The sequence below is a fragment of the Plectropomus leopardus genome, chromosome 13 (assembly GCF_026936395.1).
Source record: "Plectropomus leopardus strain MGB_pleo_1.0 chromosome 13, ASM2693639v1, whole genome shotgun sequence".
Taxonomy (NCBI): Eukaryota; Metazoa; Chordata; class Actinopteri; order Perciformes; family Serranidae; genus Plectropomus; species Plectropomus leopardus.
The window spans coordinates 28,519,119-28,543,487 of NC_142188.1; the positions used below are offsets into that span (position 1 = coordinate 28,519,119).

At 41.2% G+C, this 24,369-nt stretch overlaps 1 protein-coding gene across 2 annotated transcripts in view; it reads right to left on the reverse strand.

The window, feature by feature from the left end:
* inpp5a (inositol polyphosphate-5-phosphatase A) overlaps positions 1 to 24,369 on the reverse strand; it is a 186,406-nt gene that overhangs the window by 61,773 nt on the left and 100,264 nt on the right. For both annotated transcript variants that reach the window (XM_042502000.2, XM_042502001.2), the window contains exons 5-8: positions 20,407 to 20,470; positions 18,185 to 18,288; positions 9,496 to 9,548; positions 7,933 to 8,052 (exon numbers count right to left, since the gene is read on the reverse strand). In XM_042502000.2, coding sequence (XP_042357934.1) covers positions 7,933 to 8,052; positions 9,496 to 9,548; positions 18,185 to 18,288; positions 20,407 to 20,470 — 341 coding nt within the window. The remainder of the gene's footprint in view (positions 1 to 7,932; positions 8,053 to 9,495; positions 9,549 to 18,184; positions 18,289 to 20,406; positions 20,471 to 24,369) is intronic.

A 24,369-nucleotide genomic window follows, 5' to 3' on the forward strand; every position in this document is an offset into this window, starting at 1 on the left:
TGGACAAACAAGCATAAAAACTCCTGTGACCCTGAAAATGCATTACAGACATGGACAGCATCACAATCTCACAGATAACGTACCAAAATAACACACACAAAAACGCGCCAGCTTATGAATCTTCCTCTGTCACAGCAGCCTGAATCCGTCCCCGACTCCTCGCCAGATTACACGCTGTGATTGACAGCTAAACTGAGCCATAATAGACAGTCTATATGAGATTATGAGGGTGCAACGGGGGGCCATGTCATGATTATATTGACAAGATGACTTACCATAAGTTGGCCGTTCAGATTTGACTTTGCACACAATGGCTGGGCTGAGCGCAGTCATCCATTGTAAGTAAATGTTGAGAATTTGGGAGAATGTTAACATTGTGAAGAATGTGCTGGGTGACGTCTGTCTGAATAGGCCAGGGGTGGCCCCTGACAGGACCTTTGACACTGCAGGACAGCCTTCCCCTCGTCCCCCTGTTAGGACCCTAGCTCCTCAGAAACGCCCACCCCACCAAGAACACCACGCAGGGAAGATAGGATGCTGAGGGGGTGCAAGGATGTTGCTGCGGTCACACAGAGGTTAACGAATAAGTCAACTTGAGTCAACGCCAGTGTCAACACAAACTCAAGATGAAGAAGACAACTTTGGATAAAGATGGAGCTAAATGATGAAATAATGTGCGGAGCGGCAAGAGAACTTTAACTGAGAGGTGTTGAGTCTTCATTCTGTGGAATCTTTACTAAAAGAGCCTGGAGGACCAGACCACCTGTACTCAAGACTGGATTACCAGCCAGGCAAAGAGACTCAGACATTTCGGGGGCCCCAAAAGCCCAATGTTCAAATGCTCTTTGGTAAGATACAACATCAACTGAGTCTTGCACTATTACATAATATTGTGGCCCTAACTTTAAGACGGGCCCTCTCCCAAAATATAGTTGTATAGTAACATCTTTATTATCCCAACATCTTTATTACTGTGTTAACCTGGTGTTTTTTCTTAAACAGGGGAAATGCACCAAAATGAAATCTAAAAATGGACATCAGCAGCAGCCAAAATTCACCTTGGTGATTGCCATCGATCTATCTGCAAATATGATGACATCCACCAGTAGCTGTGGCTGATGTTTTTTCCATTGTGTAACATCAGTTTTGTGCAGGCTAAAAAGCAGGGCTTGAGACTAACAGCGTCTTGTCATATTAGGACAAACAGAGATTTTACCCAGGACACTGTCGGGATGAATGGACCCAGTAAATTCAATATCATCACCTCAGAGACCTCACCCTGTTGTTGCCCTGATAATGCTGCAGTTGTGAACAGCAAATCTATGTTAAAATCTGCAAGAGGAGAGCTAGTTATCGTTAGCTGTTAGCAGCTGGAGGCTGAAACTAACAGCAAACGGAAGTTGCATTGAGATACGTTCAGTGGTGTAAGGTATTTACGACGGGCCCCAGTGCTTGATATTATGATGGGCCCTACTGACAGATTTTGCACCCAAACAAGCTACAGTTAATCGTATTGTCACATGATCAAATAAAGACCTGACATTGGACAATATTTTCATACATGTTACTCAACAGTTTGTATATCTATATATACTGTATATCTATCTATCTACCTATATGTATGTATGTATGTAAATATAGCAATACCAAAGAAAACAGATTATTTATATTTTTGATAGTTTATGTAAGTCAAGCGTATAGTTTTGTTATTTATTGCACTACAGACTATTTTTCAAAAAAGAAAAGAGAAGCAAACCATGGCGCAGGCCGGGTTTGCCTTTCTGATGACATAAATGGCAACTTTTTAAATTTCAACATAAGTTCTTCCTTGAACACAGTTGAATTTTTGAGGTTGCAATATGAATCACTCACAAACATCCAGCCAGCACATTGTTGCCCCCCCCAACCTCATGGGCCCCAGTGCAACTGCACTGCCGGCACTGTCCATATTTACGTCCCTGGATACATTATTATGCGTTCAAGCTGTATTCAATGGCAGCACTGGGTGAAGGTAAATTACAATGTCTTATAATATCCGGTTTTAGGTGAGTCACTTGAGTACAAGAAGTTGTTTGAAGGAGGAATTTGTTGGTGCTTTCAAAGCAATACAAAGTCATTGTTAGAGGGAATTATGAGGTATTTAAGGTAAAAAGGATTTTAAAGCAGCTCTTATCTATAGTTATGTTATGTTGTGCAATATTAGATCATGTAGATGTGTTGTCTGGCAAACATGAGGACTTTACGATATCTGGTGGCAAAGCTGTACCTGACAAATCTTTATACACATGTCTATAAAAAGTTGAATATTTTTGTGGAGGAGGACATTCAAAGTTCTTTGCAGGTGCTGGGAAGAGATTTTTTTATGTCTTGCTCTTCCCCAACGTCTTTAAGTGACTGCTGGAGCACGGCTGTATGTGTGTGTGTGTGTGTGTGTGTGTGTGTGTGTGTGTGTGTGTGTGTGTGAGAGAGAAATAAACAGGCCCACTATGAGCAGAGGGACACTGAGGAAGATTAACCTCTGCTCCTGTAGGCCTCCCAGGGTGAGAAGGCAGCTCAGGAACACAGGAACACAGGAACACACACACACACACACACACACACACACACACACACACACACACACACACACACACACGCACGCGCACCCCCCCACCCACACACCAGTAACCTTATTATAATGTATAATTCGAAAATAGGTGCTGTATGAGTAAACAAAGCATTTGTTATTTTTCACTGGAAATGGACACACACACTGCTGTGGGTAATAAATTCATCCTGGCTTTATGGAGGATCTCCCTGTGATTATCCAGTCCTCCCTTTTGCAGCTCAACATGTCTATTGGCTGGAAACTAGCCGGCCTTTCTCTACTCTTTCAGCCTGTTGTTCTGGGAAAAGCCTAAAGGGAAACATTTAGATTGGAGGGCTCTTTGAGAAGCTCTGACAGTTGACTGATGACCATCCATAAAATGACAAAGCATCGCTGTGTGGTGGCCAGTGCGGCCCACTGCCTCCCCATGGGAAACTAATTGCTTTGAATTGTTAACGGCAACATTATTTTTCTGCCAATCATTGCTTTTCAATGCCCCGAAAATGAGCATGAAACAAGTCTTTTCAGCGAACAAAACAGTTAAATGTCCCCAATGTTGATCAAATTAACTTCAGCACTGTGACAATGGACTATATTTGTGTGAAAATAATGGCGCGTCACAAAGGACGCCTTTATGCCAGGATTTCACAGTTGTAATGTAAAACTGTTCTCCCCTGAACCGGACCAGCCACTCTGAATGGGGGTTGGAAAAAAGAAACAAACTCCAATACACAAAAGGGATTTTTTTTTTAAGGAAGAGGAAAAAAAACCTGTTGATTTTATCTCATACTATCATTTTGCAGGCTCATTTAGCAGCCATGTCTTCCATCCTCTAGAGAGGCCAGGCATCACTTTACATCAGCTGTCTCACACAGAGATAAGCAAAAGAGCAGATTTTTTTTAACTGCAAAAAATGTTTCTAGCATATTCTCCCTTGATAAGACTTAAACATTATTTCTTAAATTTCCTAAATCCTAATTTTCATTTACATACTTGTATATTGGGTTTCTACTAGAACATGTTTACATGCTTTAAATTAAAAAAAAAACAACCCAAAAAAACCAAAAACAAACCCAAACAAACCCCTGGAACACCTGTATTCCCCCCTATGTCTGAAACTCTGTTTTAGCACCTGTCTCTTTAAGTCCCCCCCATGGAAAAGCCCAGTCTGCTCTTATTGGTAATAATATCTGTATCTCAACATGCAACGTCACTGCACCTCGTGGAATGACGGCAAAGTATAACGTATCTTTGTACCATGAAAAATGACCAATTAAAATATTCACAACTGGACATATTCCAGTAGTAATATGATCTGAGATTGAGGAGAAATTAGCAACATCAGCAATCAAGATTACTTGTTTCCCTGAAATACACATGTCGCTACATGTAGCAATATACTTGCATCCGGGAACTTTTTGTGCACAGCTGCACTTTCTCTAGTTCAAAACCACAAATGAAGGCTTTAAAACTTAATCCGACATGTTCCTGCAGGAATATGATCCGAAAACTGGGGTGAAATGAACAACATCAGCAACCAAGACTACACATTTCCCTGATATTAGCATGTAGCTACGTGTAGCACTTGCAGCCAGGAAGTAAAATGTGTATAGCACCACTTTCTGTGGTTAAAAACTACCAATACAAATTTCAAAACAAAACAGGATATTTTCCGGCACAAATATGATTCAAAATCAGGGAGAAAACATCGACAACCAAGATATTATGTTTCCCTGATGTTAGCATGTACTACTTGTAGCATTGTCTGCTACTTAATGTAAACACCTGCAGTAACGTGCCTGGGGCAGATGACCATATAAAGGAGTTCAGAACTGTCTAAAGTCTGAGGTTTTTGTTCACTTTTACCTTTTACCTAATACACTTTGTGCTCACTAAACTATTAAATTACATAATTACAAAACAATGATTCCCCACATCAAGGCGTAGCTGAGTCAACAAGGGTAATCATGCCTGATGCAGCCCTAAGCACATATGTGCATTTTCAAAGGACAGGAAAACAAGCAGGGGATGCATTTGAAGCAGAGCTTTGCTTTGCTCCCATGGAAGTGGCCCACACATCAGTGCAGGCTATAGAGCAGTGCTTTTTTGATGTGACTCAATAGTGAGGTCTGGCTGGCTAAACGCTGTTCCTTCTCAGCATTGTTCCCCCGAGGCCTTGAAGCACTTTGGAGATAAACACCGTTTAGCAGTTAAAAGGGCCACAGAGGAAAAGGCTTATCAGATGTCTTCTCAATGGGCTGTAAGCTGCATTATTAGGCCTGGGCCTCAGATAAGGTGGAGGCTTGAGTTTGATGCCCGGCAGCAGAACTGTGTCCCCAGCACTGCTGTGTGATCAGGCTCCTGTGCCGGCTGCCTCACCGAACTCAGCTGGTGGTGTGTTCAGTGCACCCCCCTCCTCCTCTCCCATCCCGCGATGAGAGATTAGAGCTCAGAGAGGGAGAGAGGAGAGGGAAGGAGGGGGAGTTTGGCTTTAGATATTCCCCCTGTCCCTTTTCCTGCTCCGCTTTCTGGGGGTAGGAGTCAGAGTTAGGACAATGGCCAAAAAGATGGTTCCCAACCAGCCGCTGAATGGGAACACTGTTGGTGGTAGCGCTTCATTCAAAGCCCGGCCCGGGCACATTGTCCTCCCAGATCGGCAGAGGAGAATGGAGTTTGCTGGTGGCTGCCAAAAGGTTAGCAGCCTCTGTGAAAGGACCAACCCATTATTCACTGCCCTTTACAGAGCCCAAGCACCCTTTGTGCTCCTCCTCCCTTCCCTCTGCACCGCCAGCTTTTTCTCACTCCGGTGCTCCGGATCTGCGCCCGACGGTTTCCCCCAAAGTGAGCGAGTGAGGCGCGATGCCACCACTATCCCACCCCTGCGCCCCTAACAAGGGATACCAGGGGAGTCGAAACATATAACGACCTCCCCGCCACCACCTTGCCTCACAACACTCCCCACCCCTGTCAAAAAAGAACCTTTAAATGATATGGCCCAGAAGTAACAACAAGGTTACCATTCACAACACAAGGGGATTTAGAAAGAGGGAGCGTGGAAACTGCCACTCAGCCAACACCATTTCTATTCAGTCCCCTCAGCCACCCAGCTAAAACTCAGACACGCCGCTATTTAGGTGTATTTACAACGAAAGGGGGAAATAAATCAACTGAAAAAGCATGATGAAAGCAGAGGAAATACAAAGAAAACACTTCAATGTAAGAAACAACAGAGGTGCTTTTCAAACTTCATTATGCCAGTAAATCCAGGTAACTTACAGCATAATAAAAAAAAGCAAAAATATATTCCTTAAACACTCTAGCTTCCCAGTCCATTAAAAGCAAACATTCACATCGAATCAAGAATGAAGTACAGGTTAAATATGACCTCACAGAGAATTCTCATTCACATCAGGAAGCCCTGTAATAATGTATGCCACCCATATATGCATGTAGTTATCCAAAGCAGAGCCCTGTCGTGCATTCTGATGCTTTTTGAATGGGAGGTCACCTGCTGCGCGGCTGCTACCGGGCTTTTATTCTGTGTAAGCGTGGCCAGGTAGGGAGCAGGGGTCGCACCGCGCACTCTCTCATTCTCCTGCGCTGCAAATGGATATCCCATAAATCACATTAGCATGGCCTCTGAAAGGATAACCTGTTTGTACAGAGGCTGGCTTCACTCAGTGTAGAGTGGAGAAATCTTTACTATTGCTATTAAGATTCCTAAAGCCTCACCAGCATAATTAAAAATGCTAAATATATTCTCAGGGATCCATGTGGGAGCTCAAATGTGCAAATGGCATGGCAATCTGTGTGGAAGACGATGATGATAAACTTAAGATTTTATTGTCACTCTTAGTGGAAATTTGTCTTTGGCTTCTCTCAAACACAGCAAAGGTACATACAAACACATAAAATGCACAAATGTCCAACACACAAGATGAAATAGAGCAAACAGGCAGGTAGGAGCAATAAATTACATCAATGATAGATGACAGCACATCTTATAAAATAATACTTGTACCTAATACAGTTATTCTGTGTTCATTGCCTGAATGGCATAGGGAATAAAGGACTTTCTCTAAATGTTACGACTGTTTTTTGGGACCCTAGATTGACGGTAAAACGGGAGCAGCTCATTTTGATTCAGTGCAACATGAGCGCTAAGTGTGCCCCCAAAAACTTGAGATTTCATTCTCTACGGACTATCTATATCAATTTTTGAAATTAAGGACAATCATTTGGTATTTCTGGTGTGCAAATTTGACAAAAACTCTTGCTGAGCTGAGTTCATGCAAATGGTTTCTTCTCTGGGGAGCATGAATGTACTCAGTGAATGTCAAGAAAATTAGGTCTGATCCTTTGGGGACCAAATTAAACCATTTTTTACCTGATTGTGGCAAAAATAAACTAAAATCAGTCCTTTTGATTTGATGGCAATCTGATCAGTGTTTTATATAGCATTCCTTTATTTGTACATTGGACCAAAGTGTTAGACAGACGCATGTCAACATGCAAATGGTTTCTCCTCTGGGGAGTTCTAAAATCAGCTAAAATCAGTACTTTTTGATATCATGGCAATCAGGCTAATAATTCATATATTATTATTTTATATATACATTGGACCAAAGTGTGAGACATATCCCAAATGAGCAATCAAAAAATGCTTTCTTGCAATACATGTTGATAGTGGGACAAAACAAAGATTAATGTAGGATAACACAATAAAAAGAGAAAAGAAAATGCTGAAAAGTGAGGGGGAGTTAGAGAGAGGGACAGAAAAAGAACAGATAAAAGAGAGTTGGGAGTTCACAGACCGTATAGTGAGTAAGACCCCCTACTTTTACAGACAGATGTAATCCCACTGGTCTAGGACTGAATCCCACTGAAATCTCCGCTGTACCTCTGCTGCTCGCTCTCACTCTAAGCCTCCATTATAATATCAATACAGGTTCTCCAGACAAGACTGGGGATTGTGGATAGTATCTAATATGTTTTTCTACATAACCACATTCAATTCTGATTCTTACAAATGGTAAAAAGTTTAGTTTTGGATTTATTTTTTTTCTAAATATATCAACAACATTATACACATCAACCTTAAAAATGCATTAAATGCCTTATACCTGAAACACCTTTGACCTTATTTAATTTCAGTGTGTTTATTAAGAGTCTAAACTGTGATTAAGTCTAACATCTATTCATATCAGGAAAAGGGAGTCTCTCCACAGCGAGGGGAATGACTTTACTTTATGTCCTCACGTCACGATAAAAAGAAAATAATGTTTGAAAATACAGCATGGAAAGCTAAAAGGGGAAACAGAGGTGTTGCCTGGCCTGTACAGTACCTGTCTAAAACGTAGCCCAGCGCCTTCTGCCTGGTCCCAGAGTAGACAGAGGGGCTTTTCTCCCAGGCCACCAAGTTGGAAGCATCGTGGAAAAGGTGGATGTTGACCAGATCAAAGGCACTGAAATGAAAGAGCACAGTCTGAGTGACCTTCTTCAACCAAAACATCATGAATAAGCATTTATAGCATGTGATGTTTCATTCCATGAGACAAAACTGAAGCTAATGTTTCAGCTAGTTTGTAATTCAACAACTGTTTTCTATTACTTAATTAGTATAAACTGAATTAAGACTTTTAACAAAGTTATTGTAGGCAACTTAAAGTGGGCCTATTATGCTTATTTTCAGGATCATACTTGTTTTCTGGGTTTCTACTAGGACATTACATGCCTTAAGGAACATAAAACACTTGATTTTATTCGTACTGTGTGTGCTGGAACAACTGTAAGCCTGATGTTCTACTGCTCCACCTGCAGCTCCAAAAAATACAAAATCTATTTGTGGCAGAAGATGTTTTAATCGTGGCAGGCCGCCACAAATAAATGAACCAGGTGGGAAACCCTGATGGAAACTAAGGAAAAGCAATAGGTTAGATTTTGATTAAAGCTCACTGTGAGTATCTGAGTGAGAGATTTGTGAATGAAGGCATTAGATTCGGAGCTTTTAATCAACTGTTGGCAACAAGACAGTAATTTGGTCATTATTGACTTGGTAAATATTATATTTTTCCTGACGTTGAAAAACTACATTACTTTTAAGTGGGAAAAAACAAATGAGTGACACAATGAGTGCAGATATCGCTACATATCAACTCTAATCTGCTTTCTTTCAGTTTGTCCTGTCAGGGGAAGAGCAAGATAGCTTCATGTACAGTGATGAACACTTCCCTACTGATCCTATCAATCTGAGGCTTTTTGTTAGCATGTGCAGTCTGGCCACCCAGAGGAATTGGTCTTATCTCGAGGGGTTTATTCTGCAGTGACATCTTGAACAAATGAATACACGCATGGCTTCAGCTATCTGTGTCTATCCCATCTCTGATCTGATCTCCCTACTCTTTGCCAGCCTCTCTCTCTGTGTTGCTCTTGTCAGACGTCATGCCCCTATTAAATGCTTACCGTTTCAGCTCTTTAGTTCTCATGTCATCCTTCTATTAGATTACAATCCCCCCCCCATCTCCCACCCCTCTGCCCTCCACCCACTGCACTGCACACTGGAAGCTAGCGTTTGTATTCATGCCGTACAGGTGGTTCAACGGCATGTAATGTTTTTTGTCATCTGTCATATGCAACTGCTTGGTTAACGTGATTATGTCTAATCAAATCCCTGCTCTCTGGCATTGCACACTTTGTGTGTGTGTGTGTGTGTGTGTGTGTGTGTGTGTGTGTGTGTGTCTGTGTGTGTGCGTGTGTGTGTGTGTGTGTCCTGTCTGTAACCACCACACCTCGCACAGCCCTTAAAGTTGGACATGACTGACACGGTTCATCTGTAATCACAGTGATACAGCTGTAATGATGCGGGGTGGAACAGAGAGGAGGCGGGGTGTGTCATTGGAGGGACTCACCAGTCAGACAGAGCCCATCGAGTTCGGATGAATCCCTTTCTGGACCACTTGCACTGCAGGCAGGAGGAGAGACTCAAGTTAGCATCACAATGGTAGATTTTGACTTGAGTAAGCATTCAGTCATCACATGGCAAATGAAAACTACATTGTTTCAGTTATTTTACAGTGTCCACTATCTGGGAGCACACCCACCTGAACTATCAGGTTGAATTTCCATCCAACTAATTTACTTTTGTATTGAATAATGCGTTTTTAACTACATGAAATCTATGAGGAAGTTGTTGATGGATACAGATATAAAGGAATAATTAATACCTTATTAACCAGTAAAAAAATCTGTGGTGGAGGAAAGTTACTGAGCACATTTAATCAAGAGCTGTACTTGAGTACACAAGTACGTCACCTTATTCCATGCATTTGCTGCCACTTTATACTTCTACTTCACTGCATTTTAGAGGACATTATTGCACTTTTGACTTCACTACATTTGTATCTGACAGACACAGTTACAAGTAGGCCCAGATGGTTTCTGCACCTGCAGAATTCCCACGACATCTCTACAGATTATAAAATGAAATAAAATAACATAAAATTCCACAGATTTTCGCTCTGGATAATCACTGTAAAAATAAACAAATAAATTTAAAAATTTGCAAATTCTGTTTGGATTTAGTTACAAGTTACTTTAAACATTTTTTACTCACACAAAATAGCTTATAAGTGACCAGCTACAACATTAAAATGCTGTTTACTTGTTAATCAGTCAATAACATTAACTCATAAATAAACGATAAATTATGATAAAATCTCTCGAAAAGGGTCCTTCCTGCATGGGAAATACTTGTTGATATTTTTAGTGCATTTTGCTCACAAAGTAAAACTTTGAATCCAGGACTTTTACTTTTCTTTTCTTGATCTTACATTCTGGTTTTACTAATTTGACCTAAGTGCAGGAGAACTTCATTCATCCCTGTAGGTAAGTCAATAAACTTAGTAATTGCTTGACATCTGTATTTATAATTGATTATTGATTAATATTTACTCACAAATGCCAATCAACCACATTATATGGAAATAATCAAAAAGTTACTATGCCATTTTTAATTACTTTCCACCACTAAGTACATGTATAAATGGGCAAGAGGTCTGTTTCTTTGTTTATGTCCAGCTGATACAAAACGCACCTAGAGCATATTTTCTTTCTTCGCACTTCAAAAGTTGGTTTGAAAGATTCTCATCAGTTTCTTTATCACACGTCTGATATATAACCCAATAAATTCCTTCAGCACTGAACCTACAGTCTGTAGGTTCAGTGCTGAAGGAATTTATTGGAACCTACAGTCTGTAGGTTCAAGTTATACAAAATATACAGAGCCTTAAACTCAGTGTAAACATCCAGTGTGCAGCTGTTTGACCAGATCCCACCAGCTTTGAGTTAATTATCCAATCACAAGTCCACAGACCGCTCTCAAACAGCACATGATTCACCATGAAGCTGATTATTAAATGAGAGACAAATTGATGTTGCGAGTGTTCTCATTCTGAATAGATAAATACGTCTCTTTCCCTCAGCCTCTCTCTTTTCCTGTCTATCTCCCTCTGATACTCCTAATGGGGAGTTAACTGCAGTGATGAATAAACTAATTATGGGCCAGGTCACATAATTACAAATTGACTAATTTTATTTAGGGAAAAAAAAAAACCTCAGATGCAAATTAAAAGCCTAAGAGGTATTTGATTGCACCTCACATCCTTCAATCTGCATTAGTACAAGATTAACTGTATCAAATTGAATTACATTAGCATACTTGAATTAATCCATACTGCCTCGGCAGGATGTATGGGCCCAATTATAACTCGCTGTCCCGATATTGTGACTTTGAAAGGAGCAAATGGAATTAGATGTGAGTGTCACACTGCGGCATAACAGATTGACCTTACACTTAAAAAAAAAAATGTTTTAAACAAACTGAATCAGAATATATTAGAAAGATAAATAAGAGGATTGAGTAATTACAGTCATGCGTTTATGTACACAAAATGTATATTCGATTACACGCGTTGCATAGAAATCCATTAGTGCGCTTTGCAGTATGTTGATGTAAAGTTGAGGAAAGAAAGTGGGGAGGATGAGGAAGGATAAGATGAAGGGTGAGTGTTTAGAGGGGGCGGAGACGGGGTTGTGTGTGTGTGTGTGTGTGTGTGTGTGTGTGTGTGTGTGTGTGTGTGTGTGTGTGTGTGTGTGTGTGTGTGTGTGTGTGTGTGTGTTGGGGGGGTCCGACTTGCTCAGTGCTCATACAAGCTCTGACTGCAGCCAGAGACGTTTAATCTCGATTTAATTTAAAGAGCCATTAACTACAATCGCAGCATTAAAATCCATCACTTCCTTGACACACGGCCCCAGATTGCCCCATTTCCTCCACGTATGACTGATTGACCCCCTGCTTCATCGCTTGCTTATAAACACGCTCACGACACACGCAAACACACACACGACCGTCCTGGTCATGTGGAACACGCATCTAAATATCAGAAAGTAAGAAAAAAAAAAACAAAAAAAAACAAAACACTATTATTTCTGTCTATTTTAACCAATTTAAGTGCTTTTATTTTGTAGCTGTTAACATGACTATCTCATGCAATCAATCAAAGTGTAGAAGAAGAGAAGTGTCTCTCTCTCTCTCTCTCTCTCTATTGGCTGACATGATGACATCATGATTTGGTTGCTGCAGCTGATACTGGAGCAGAGACGATGACACAGATGCTGTCCAGCCCCATTTAATCTCCTGCTGAAACATCATCATCACCCCTCCCTCCCCCCAACACACACACACACACACACACACACACACACACACACACACACACACACATGAAAACATCTTAAAAACAGATGAATTTAACCAATATACTCTCCATGTCAGGGTTATTTAGACAAGAAGCCATATCTGGATTAAACGGGACTTGTAATCATATCATATATCAGCTATGGTGGCTGTAAAGAGTCAGTGAGAGGGGACGAGGTTCGGGGGTCAAAGGGCAACGGTAAAAGGTCACAAGGCTCGGGGTGACATTGGCTGACCTTCCACAGGTCAGCGATGGCGTCTCCGCCCATGACAGTGATGAACGGCTGCTACACACTGGGTCATATCCAGGGGGTGTCAGGCAATACATATATACAAGCTGACCACTACAACACACACACACACACACACACACACACACACACACACACACACACACACACACACACACAGGGGATGAGAAGGACACAGACAGACTGAGGAAATAGAGAAAAAAAGACGTGGTGATGGAGGGAAGTGGGGCCATCAGATTCACTGGAAACTGGAAACCACTACATAAAACTCACCAATGGAAAATAACGGCACTATAAAATGTCAGATGTGACACCGGCAGCACACACACACTCTCAGTTGTCCAAAAACACTTTGCCTTCAACGTTTCCCGGTCCATCCCGTTTGATTCTTTGACCTTTCTTATATTTCAGCTCAAAGTCCGACCCCCATAAATAATATCATGGCGGGGTGATGTTTGGCGGAGGGGGTGATAGAAGAGTGCAGGCTGGGGGGGGGGTTACACAAAAGCCCCGTGACAGAAATGCACTGTGAGTAATAAGTAATACACACAAACGCTGATTGATTTGAGCCCCGGTAGACAGTCACATTTATCTTTATTCCATCATCCAGGGGGGCCATCAAATAAGAGAGGGCCTCGCGTAGGGTTTATATGACTGGACAGCACGTGCGTGTGTTTGTGTGTGTGTGTGTGTGTGTGTGTGTGTTTGGATAAAGATGCATCACATGTGCAGAGAGCAGTCTCTGTCACTGTCACCACTCAAACATTGCCCGTAAAAACGAAGCAGGAATGCCAAGCGCTCTGAGAATTCTGTTAAATTCAAGACGATGAGAGAAAAACGACAGATTCAAACCAGCTAAATTGGATTATTTTTTTTTTTGCACATGTGAAATCAATATACATTTTCTGATCTTTCTGTGCGCCAAAAAATGAGCGTAGAAAGCCTTCATTTAGCCTTTCATTCCGACATTATCCCCTCGTTTACGAGCTCCTCGAAGTCTCGTGGATCACGCCTGTCACGGAGGAACAGCATCTGTGTCACAGGTGTCTTGTCTGGTGATAAATGCCGAGAGCATTTTACAAGCAATGCCAGTTTAAATGACTTCATCTCCTTAACGTACGCATCTGTGAATCACGCGCAGGGGTTTAAATCAAAGGAGAAAAACATGAAGGAAGTTAACTTTCATCGGGGGGCAGAACTTGAAAGTAATCACAGCCCCGTAGCAGAGCTTACTACAGAGGGCACTAAAAGGGTATGAAAAGTCAATGCTTTTATGGACACGCTCATGGTGCCAAACAACAAATACAAACTCATATGGATGTTGATCTACAGCCTGTCCCGCTATTGCCTTCCCCTACTCTTTTTTTTTCCTACGGCTGTGTAAAACAATCAATAGCAAGGGCACATTAAGGTCTGGGTCGTATACTTTATTTATATAAGGCAATGACAAATCCTTATGATGCAATGGTTTTTGGAGGCATGTATTACTGCGCCAAACAAATAAATATATTAATGCCCCACGGGGGGGGGGAGGCGGAGAGATTGACGGAACAACGGGAAACGACAAGCCGCCAAATCCATCACGGCGACCTTTCAGAAGAAATGCGCCCACTATTTTGTCCACTTCCTTCTTATTCAGCATTTCAATTAATGTCCCCGCTTCACTCTCCTTCACTTGCAGCTATAACTCAGATGGGGGATTACGGAAAGAAGTGGAGTTTTTGCATATAGAGGGGGTGTCACTTAAATCAGAATCAAACCAGCGTAGGAGCAGAAAAAGGGCCGAGAGCGGGAAGTGTGAATGTAAGTGATTTTGCCCAATATTTTATTTTATGACATTGGGTTTGAGCCACTTTTAAAAGCTGAAATAGAGAGCCATCATGAATATGATCTGGGTTCTGTGAAAAATGATATTTTCAGAGTGCTGGTAATTTCTTTTTTAACTTCTTTGTTTAATTCTTGTTCTTTTTTTTTTGGTTACAGGCCCTGCAGAGCTCAGGGCATTAGTTAATAAATTAATTAATCCACTGACAGAAAATAAATCTGCAACTATTTTGATAATCAAATATTTGTTTACTTTCAAGTAAAAATTTGCTGGCACCAGTTTCTTGAATATAATCTGCTTTTCTCTGTTGTTTATTGTGTAAATAAAAACATTTCTGGGTTGTGGAAAAATTAAGCAGGTTCTGGGAAACTGTGGTGGACACCGTTTCTATTTATTTATTTTCTTTTCTAAAGACAGAATTATTAATTGATTAATTGCAGTAATAATTGTCTTTAAAAACAGTGCCTTATGAGAATTTCAAAATATGGACACAAGTGATTCCCGCAGTATTAGAGTGTATGTGCGGTGCGCAAACATATGTTTGTGTCCCTTTGTATCATTCTGTGTCCCCTTTTTAAATTCAGAATTGTGGGTCTGTGAACGCAGCACAGCCAGAGCTCTTCATGAGTTATTTTTTTCCTCAGCAGCAGTTTGTAATATTGGGGGGTGGATAACTGTTCAGAGATGATCAGATAAGATTTGTGGATGAAAGGAACAGTTTTTTCAAGTGAATGCAAACTTTTAGACCCAGCAGAGCTATTAATAACCAAACAGTAGGTTATATATATCTATTCCAATAGCGCTCTGCATGACCGGTCCAGCTTATTAAAGTAAAAGACTTATATGGGGCGGCAGATGTTTTAATTGAGGTGAGCTACCACAAACAAATAAATGTTTGGGAGACTCAAAAAACACAATGTGCGTCTGAACAATCCAACACTGATTTATCAATACATATCAATTCTAAATAACTGAAATGGTTTCAATACTTATTTTTCACAACATAGATACTAGATACTACTGATATTACTTTCTCACTCTCTTATCTTTTCTGACAGTGTTGACACAAGAGTTTGAAAGATTTGAAACAGCATAGTACAAACAATACAAAATAAACATTTGGTAGCCAATTACAAAAATAAAATGATTTGTATTTTTACTCTACTAGATACATTTTACTGCAATAAAAATTACTGAAGTGAGATAAAAGACTGAAAACTTAACCTTATTAGATAAAAGTAGATGCGGACAAAGTTTTCCTTTTGGGACATAATTTGCAGTTAAAAAAAGGTAATTAAAGTTAGCGCAGTGCTGAGCATATCGTAAAATGTTGAAAATCCCAATAATATCCTACTGTGGGGCTTCTGATGAAACCCGCACCTAATAACCTAACATTTCCGCAGTGTCCCACCTCCTGTCACACACTCAAAGTGTCGTCTTCTCGTAATTCATCTGACTTGATGCAGATGTTAAAGGCTTTTTAAAAGATTTTTACTTAAACTTCAGAGCATTTTAAATGTGTGACAATCTCAGAGGCTTTTGAGCGTGTGCACTACCTCAAGAAGGATGTTTTCATTAATGTAAAATTCAACTTATTGTTAATGTTAATACACTCATTCTGCTGTTCTCTGCAGCAAATCATGAAAACCAATGTTGTCTTTGTCATATTATAGCCTTATTATATTTATTTTTCAATAACAATTTAAATTTTTTTGCTGTCACTGTCAATTTTTCCTTGTGGTATCAAAAGTGGTATTGAATATCGGTATTTTTTAAGGTATTGTGTCAAAGTTGGACGCTGGTCTAAAGTGCCACGCACCAGTCAAGTGCGGTGAAATGTACTGAATGACATTTGGTTTCTCTGTTATACACACAAACCGACACACGCATACACCGAGCCCTCCTACCATGATGTCATCAGTAGCCCGCTCACTGACACTTTATTAATGGGGGACCGTAAAGGGAAGACACAAGCAGAGAAACACACACATCTGTCTCCCTGCGGCCACCTGAGCTGCCTGCTGTCACTCTCTACCCTTCCCAAGCGGACTCTGTCTGACCAACTGGATGAATTTCAAATACAGATTTTCAAAAAAAATATTTACGCTAATAATTAGCATGTAAACAAGACACCTGCTCCCTGTGTCTTTTTTTTTTACTTTAATTATTCTTTACACATTCGTTGCAACAATTATTCGTCACATCTGAGGCATCATGACCCAAAACTGAGCCCCTAGCTGGGACAAACCAGTTGCATGCTTTGGGACTCCTGTGTGGCATTCTGTCCGGTCCAAGATCCCTGTGTAATAGGATTCCTCAAAGCTGCAGATGGATGGCAAATCTAGGCGGTTTCATCTACTAAAAGAGGGCATAAATCACTAGCGGAGGAAGCGGGGACGAGGCAGGGGTTATCACCAGTCTGCCTCCCTCATGAGAGCTTTGCATTAAAGCATTAGTGAAATTAATTCATCTTTCATAAGAGGTTTGAGCAGTATCTGTGATCTATGATAACAACCAATTTCTCACTACGGAGGGACCGGAGGAGGGAGGGAGGGGAGAAAAAAAATACTCGGCGACCCTGATAGACTACACAAATCTGCTCTTTTTAAATGGGCTAACATTATCTGGAGTGCTGCTCTCTGGAGCATCATCCCAGATTCATATCCCGGCCGGGAAAGAGGCATAAATCACCGGGCAAAACTTTTCTCATCTATCCCCCCCTTCGACCAAACCTCCTTTCTCTCTACATCACTCCCATCATCCCTCTCAGGCTGAGCCGTGCCACGTTTGTTTTGTGGTTTTCTTTTTCTTGTCCCGTTAAACGCAGAACAATGCTTTGGCTGTAATCATTTTAAATGCGCCTCAATCAGTGTAATTGGTTTTAGATCATCTCCAGAATGGCAAAGTGGGAAACCTGAAGATGTTTGTGTGTGTGTGTGTGTGTGTGTGTGTATGTGTGCATGTTTGTGTGTATGTCTGGGGGTGGCTTGGGGTGGGGAGTCCTGCAGTGTGTGAAAGAGACGGAAATTGGGGGGAAGTGTGTGAAGGGGGCCGTATCCATCTGTTTTGCATATATTTGCGGAGGCGGCCGTCGGAGCATGGTTGACAGATGAGTGGGGAGTGCGGGGATGACACACGGGCGGTCGTGCTCTTTATTACTATATCAGCACAGCTATGCTCAGCGCCCGGCTCCCCCTCTGATAACACACCGCCGCCAAAAGCAGAAAACTGAACACAGCGGAGTGAGCAGAGAATTGCTTCACGGGACACAGCGACCAAGACTTTTCTCTTGTTTCACGATTTGAATTTTTTGACTGATTTGTCTTTAAATCGGCCATGTGTCAGCTGGATTTCCTTGAAGCAGAGAGAAAAAATTGGATTCTTAAACAAAAAGATGAATAAAAATGAAATGGCTTTTTAAAAAAAAATGTATAGAAAGTAGGGAAAAGAAATCTCTCTTTTTATATAAATTATTATCTGAAGTTTGGCATCGTTTTACAGAAAAACTCACATTATAAGATTTTTTTCCACAATCTTGTTTAAAGAAAATTTTAAAAGTTTATTAGTTTTGTGTGGTAAAAAAAGGAAACCAATATAGAGTACCTTTTTAAAAAAAAAAATAGCAGTTTTATGAAACCTGCATACTGTATATGATTTAATAGAGCTGCATGTTCACCCCCCCATGTCATTGAGAAATCTGTCAGTCAACGTCTCAGCAGAAAAAACGCCACCTTCAGTCAGTCTTGTGTTCTTATTACATCACCCACCTCTGGAAAGTAGTCCTGTGGAAACTTCTCCTTCTCCACCGAGGGTGTGCTTTCTAGTGTGTCTGTGTAGGTCTCCTTCCCTACAACCTTCTTGAATTTCTTGGCTGAAGAGGAGAGAAAAGGAGGAGGAGGAGGAGAGAAAGGGAAAAGGGAGAAAGAAAGTTCATTGTTACAAACATGGCAGGTTAATTTTTGGAGACCCCATGTGTGAGTCTGAATCTCCTGATACAATTAGAGCTCAGTGAAAGCCGGAGCAGACAACTGCACCACCTGCTGGTCACACTAAAGCACAGCAGGTATAAGTATTAAATCAAAGCAAGTGAGAGGTCACAATATGGCTAAAATAAAAATATATATGCCTGTGTTTGATCTCACAGGAGGATTGCTGTGACCCTGAATATATCCTGATCCCTCTGCATTTACTGTAACATGAAGATGGGATTACTGGGCCCAGCAGCTCCTCTTCCTTTTGACTTTGGCCAGAAGAGAACACACTGGAAGATGGATCTGCCCTGTTGGTATTTATGAGGTTAATGGTTTATGATGTGGAGGGACTTCCTTTTCTGATTCAGGAGTGTAGGAGTAAAGGATGTTGCATATGTTGGTCCTCTGGCGCAAGTTAGTGATTTGTGATTTTGGGCTACATGAATAATGTGAGAGTTCATATTCAAGCTTGTGTACAGTCATTGATGCCAAGAGTGGGCTTATTAAATACACGTGAGAGAGAACTGGTGTCAGTTAGGGTTGTAAAAACCATACTGTTGTGATATAAAATTAGGCCTATTTGATAAAAATTGCAAAATTCTGAGCCAATAGCAGTTTTAAAAAAATCTATTAATTTATTTATGTATTTTTGTTATTTATTTCCCTTTTTGTGCCAGGACAACAAAGAAATATGCACTATAAGAAAATGACTAAACTAAATGAAGTAGTTCCTTTATTACACTCTTTGAGCACAAACAAGTTTATAAAACAATTTTATTTCACCTTGAAAACTAAAAAAAAAAACAGCTTCAAAACCCTTTATACAGTATTTTATATAATATGCACTCTAATATGTAGTTTATATTGATGTGAAAACATCAACAAATTTCTCTTTCAAACAGCAGCATTCATTTCAATATATCACCAAAACCGAAATTTTATGAGATAAAATCAAACGCATCATGATAACCGTTCAATTTCCTTACTCAAAACTCATTTTTACTGAATAGAGCTTGAATGCATCGTAATGTAACTCAGTGCAACCTTTGTTAGCTGTTAGTTTCAGCAATGGGCTGATAACAGCTAACTTCAACTAGCTTTTTTTCTGCCAATTGCAGAGTTTACTGCATCGTTTCGTTCCAGTGGGATCCCTGAGAAGATCTCTGTTTATCCCAAAAACCAACATCCGCCTGTGCCATTGCTGAGTTTCATCTTGTTTGCCAAAATACCGATGACAATGCAAATATTGTCCGAAATCAATGTTTGGCTTATAAATTGGTGCATCCCAAATATCATCACTGACAGAATTGTAATATCAAATGAATTTGATCATTTATTCTCAAGGCTGAATTCCATTTAGCTGCTTCATGTTAAAGGTCCTGGTATTGTGCATGCTGGCTCATTGGGGAACTTGCTTAGAAAGGAGCCGTGGTTGAAGTTATCAGCAACACCTGCGCTTTTCATGCATTCTCAACTCAAAATTTCTGCTGTGTAAAGGACCTGTTACAAACAATTATCAACAAACAACACAAAATGAACAGTAGTTTATGTAATTCTGACTCATGGGGCGTGGTCCTCTCCCCTCTCGACCCCTCCCCTGCCTTCGCCCTGTCCTTCACTGGGGCAACTGGTGCTAATGCTGACTTGGGTCTAATAGGAAGCGAGGCGCCTCCACATCTATATCCCTTCTTTAATTAGCGCGGCCGCAGGACCCCGGGGCCCTCTGACACCGCAGCCTGATGAGACCGCCGTAACTGTCCAATAACCCGCCGCACACCATTACTGTAGGCCCGAAATCTTATGAATTAAATCCTAATATTAATAAGCATTACCATTCTGTCCCCCTCCTCCCTTTACATTATCCACAAAGCCAATCTTAGCTCGCTGGTTTTGATGGAAGCGGGAATAGCCTGCAAATGGTTGTGTGGGATACGCAGGGGTGGGATGAGGGGGCACGGTGTGAGGATTACGGCGGGGATGATGTATATGTGGAAGTGTGTTGGGAGAGGGGCACTCACCTTTGAAATCAAACTGGTGGATGTTTTTCAAAGACTCGTGGATAAAGTAGAAACTCCCGAGAGCCTGCAAGAGGAAAAGCACGGGTCAGACTGGACACATTTGACATAAATTATCCCATAATTTATTCATTTATTTACTGGATCTGAATCTGGTCCAAGGTACGGATCATGATTGTCAAAATTGATCATTTCACAGATGAGGAATATTCCTACATTTCCAACCATTTTCTGCAGAATTTGCCACCCGTTCAAGAGCTCCAATTCATCTGATTATTTCTCTGGTTTCCACGGACCCTGCTCACAACGTTCTCACAATGCTGAGCATGCAAACGATTGACCTGACGTGTGAAAGCTGGACTAATAAACTGTGCTGAAAGTCTCGGGCCTCACTCTTTAACACACTCCACAGCACACGCTCAACGGGACGCCGCAGACACTACACACCATCCGACTACACAACAACAGGTGCAACGTGCCCTCGGTACAGTACACTCGGTCTCCGTGCACCCCATTCTCGGGGCTCAGAGTCCTCTAATGTGGCGAGTCAACAATTTGAGCTTTCAAAGGACACATTCAGATGGACTTTTGAATGAGCAAAGATCAACTTCAATAGGCTTAAAATCTTAATTTTCCCTGTGAACAATCAGGAAACTTTCCCAGTCGGCGGACGAGCCAATCAAAGTCTGTGGGAAGAAGTGAGAGTGGTGCAGAGGGGGGATTTGATGCGGTTCACAGTCCACTACACTGCTTTTCTGTTGCCCTCTTTACATTTAGGGCAAATGGAGGCAAAGCTCAAGCTCAATCCCCTGTGTCTTTGAGATAGCAGACCTTTTGGCTCGGGATAATTCTCCTTTCTGTCCTCAAACAGAGAAGCAAAGGGTGCTAAGTAACTTTTACGATAAATAAGAGCGAGCAAATTGAAAACAGCAAAGTTGCAATGCAGAGATAAGAGAAAACAGGAGGTAAGAGGCAGGTACAGTAAAGGAAAGAGGAGCGATGAAGTGGGCTTAGAGGGGTGTGATCAAAAGAAGGAGGAGACATCTGTAGAAGAAAAGGCTCCGGGCATGAAGGAGGATTTAGTCTGGAGGGTTTTCCTGTGTTTTCCCATTGAAGCCGCCGGCTGCAGACGCCTCTCCCCGGCATGCTGGGAGAGAGTTTGGGCCCGGCCCGGCCTCTGCATTATTTATGAGCGCCGGCACATCTTGAGATTAAACATTTGCTGATTTGTCAAAAGCACAAACATGAGGTCCTGCCCATCTCCTTGACATATAAGTTCAGCCGACGGAAAACACTGTCGCACATTTAATTGATGAGAACAGCGGCTGGTGACCCGAACCCCCCGCCGCGCTCCCCTCCCTCCGCTCCCTCATTCCTTCTCCTGCTCTGACGGAGGACAGAGAAAAAAGAGGGAGGTGTGTGTGGGGGGGGTGCGTGTATGAGAGGGGACGGTGCTGGGCGAAGGCAGGACTCAAGGTCACAGCTTTCCATTGCGAGAGGACGGCTTCCAGGAAGGCCCCCTAACACTTATTTGCGCTCGCTTGTCTTTATGTTCTCTTTCACCTTAAAGTGCCGACAACAGACTTGGGGACAGAGATGGATAGGAGACCGGGCCGAGGGAGGGAAAACTGTGCCATTTGTCAAAATGGTGCCACTATGCTAACTGCTGCTGTTTGTGTGAATATTTCAGGGGCAGTCGAATAAAAGTGACGAGTTTGAAATATGACACATGGGAAAATATGGAGGTATATTTCACACAATTAGAAATTAAACAGCAGAGCTGCAATTTTTCTGGAAAGTCAAACACTGAAACAATTAGTTGATTAATTGATAAGCTGATTAACAGAAAAATGAACAGACAAAAATCCAAATAATTGATTAATGGTAAGAGAAAAGGGTTTATTAAAAAAAACAAGTCAATGAATCACTGCAACCGTTTGAATGACCTGTTGGAATAGATGAATATCTTTAAACACTGCCAGACCGAGCACACTGAAAGTCAGAAAACAGTGCTCATCACAATTTCCCAGAGCTCAAGGAGGCATCTTGTTTGTAGAGACCGCCCCCCCCCAAAAAAAATTAGCCAGGGCAAATGAGAAATCAACAAATTAATATTTCAGTATATAAATCAATAATTAATAATAAAAATAAATGATCTGCCACTATCTTTGTCTTTCACATTGAGCTCTGGGAAACTGCGATGGGCACTTTTTCTGACTTTATTCAAAACAAAAGGATTAATACATTAATTCAAAAAATACTCTACAGATTAATTGATTATGAAAAATACCCCCCCCACACACACAAAAGGAAAAAAAGGTATTATACTATTATTATCTATTATATTTATTGTATATATTTTTAACAAGATCCAGAGCTAATGAGAAATACACAAATTAAAAACTCAGTTGACAAACAACAATAAATAACAAAAACATTTTTTTTTAATCCCACAGCAAAAAAAAAAAAAAAAGCCTTTTTTTTGGACGCCTCAACTCTGGTGGAAGGAAGAACCACCGCTGTCTCTGACAAAGAAGAGGCACATGATTTCAGCGTGTGCTCTGGGAAATGGGCACAGATTTTTGTTTAGACAAAACAATCTTCATCCATTAGAAAAATATGCAACACAGATTAATTGGTTATGAAAAATATTAGTCACTTTTCGCTCTAGAAAGTACTCTCAGTGACTTAAAAAAAAATCTGTGCTGACCCCCAAACTCCTTTAATGACTTCAGGGAGTCTTCATCAACTACCTCTGCAAAAAATTAGAATAAAAAGAAATAAATGACTGACTTGTTCACTTTAATTCAAAGCAGCCACTGTCTCTCTCTCTCTCTCTCTGATCACTCTACAGGCCCTCAGTGCCCACAAAAAAACTAAATTCATCTGACATCAAACAAATCGGCATGAATCAATTCTCAAATAAATGATAAACAACTGTGCTTAAGTGGCTATCCGTGTAATCGCAAAAATCTACTTAACCCTCCACCCTAATAAATATTTATTTGACATCAGGGTCCAGAACGCAGCAGCTGCTGTGCTCTCTCTCCTCTCCTCTGCCTCCCTCCTGCACTCTTCATGAAGAAGCTATTATATTAGCAGGGCGCAATTAATCCATTTGTCTCCTTACATGACAGGCTCAAAATATTCATTAGGGCTGGACTGCGCTGACAGGCCATGCTTATCTTTTACCAGTAGCTTTACAATAGCCTGTGTCAAACGTATGTTTGTCACGTCCCTCTTTATTGATTAGCTGCCAGATTCACTTGAAATAATTAAAAGTATATTTTACATATTTATAAACCCCACTGCCACGGTGGCTACTTAATTTTCCATTAGTAAAATGCAGTCTATTAAGTGCACCATGAGGGCCGTGGGGGGGGGCTGAGGGGGAAATGAGTAATCACCATAATTGTAGACAGAAAGACAATAACCGCGCCATAAAAGCTGGAATTTTATGACTCGTTCTGGCAATGCTATCTCTTATCACAAGTCGTATTGGCCACGCCGCTCACAGATAAGGGCACGCTGACACACTGTGCTCTCTGTCTGTGTGCATGAGTGTGAGTGTGTGTTTGTGTGTGTGTTCGCACAAGTGTGTAGTTGACATTTCCAAAACCCCAGCAGATACAGGCTGAACAAGTCCCAATAGACTGGCTGCTGGAAAATAGAGACTTGAGAGCTGCAGTACATAGCCTGCATACTTTGCTCCGCTGAATGCTTTATCGATACCGAGGGCTGCAAAAATTAGTTCTGGCCGGCGAAGAGAAGCAGGAATTCTGTGACCTCTGAATAGATTTTCTGCGTTTAATGTGAAAAATGAGCCATAAAGCAAACATAAAAGTAATAATTTTTCTTCAAGGTCTCACCTCCAATCTGTGCTAAGGGAGAGTGGCCAGTCCCAGGAGAGCTGACACATACACACTCCAGTGTCATCACAGTGTCACTGTACAACTTCCGAGGGTA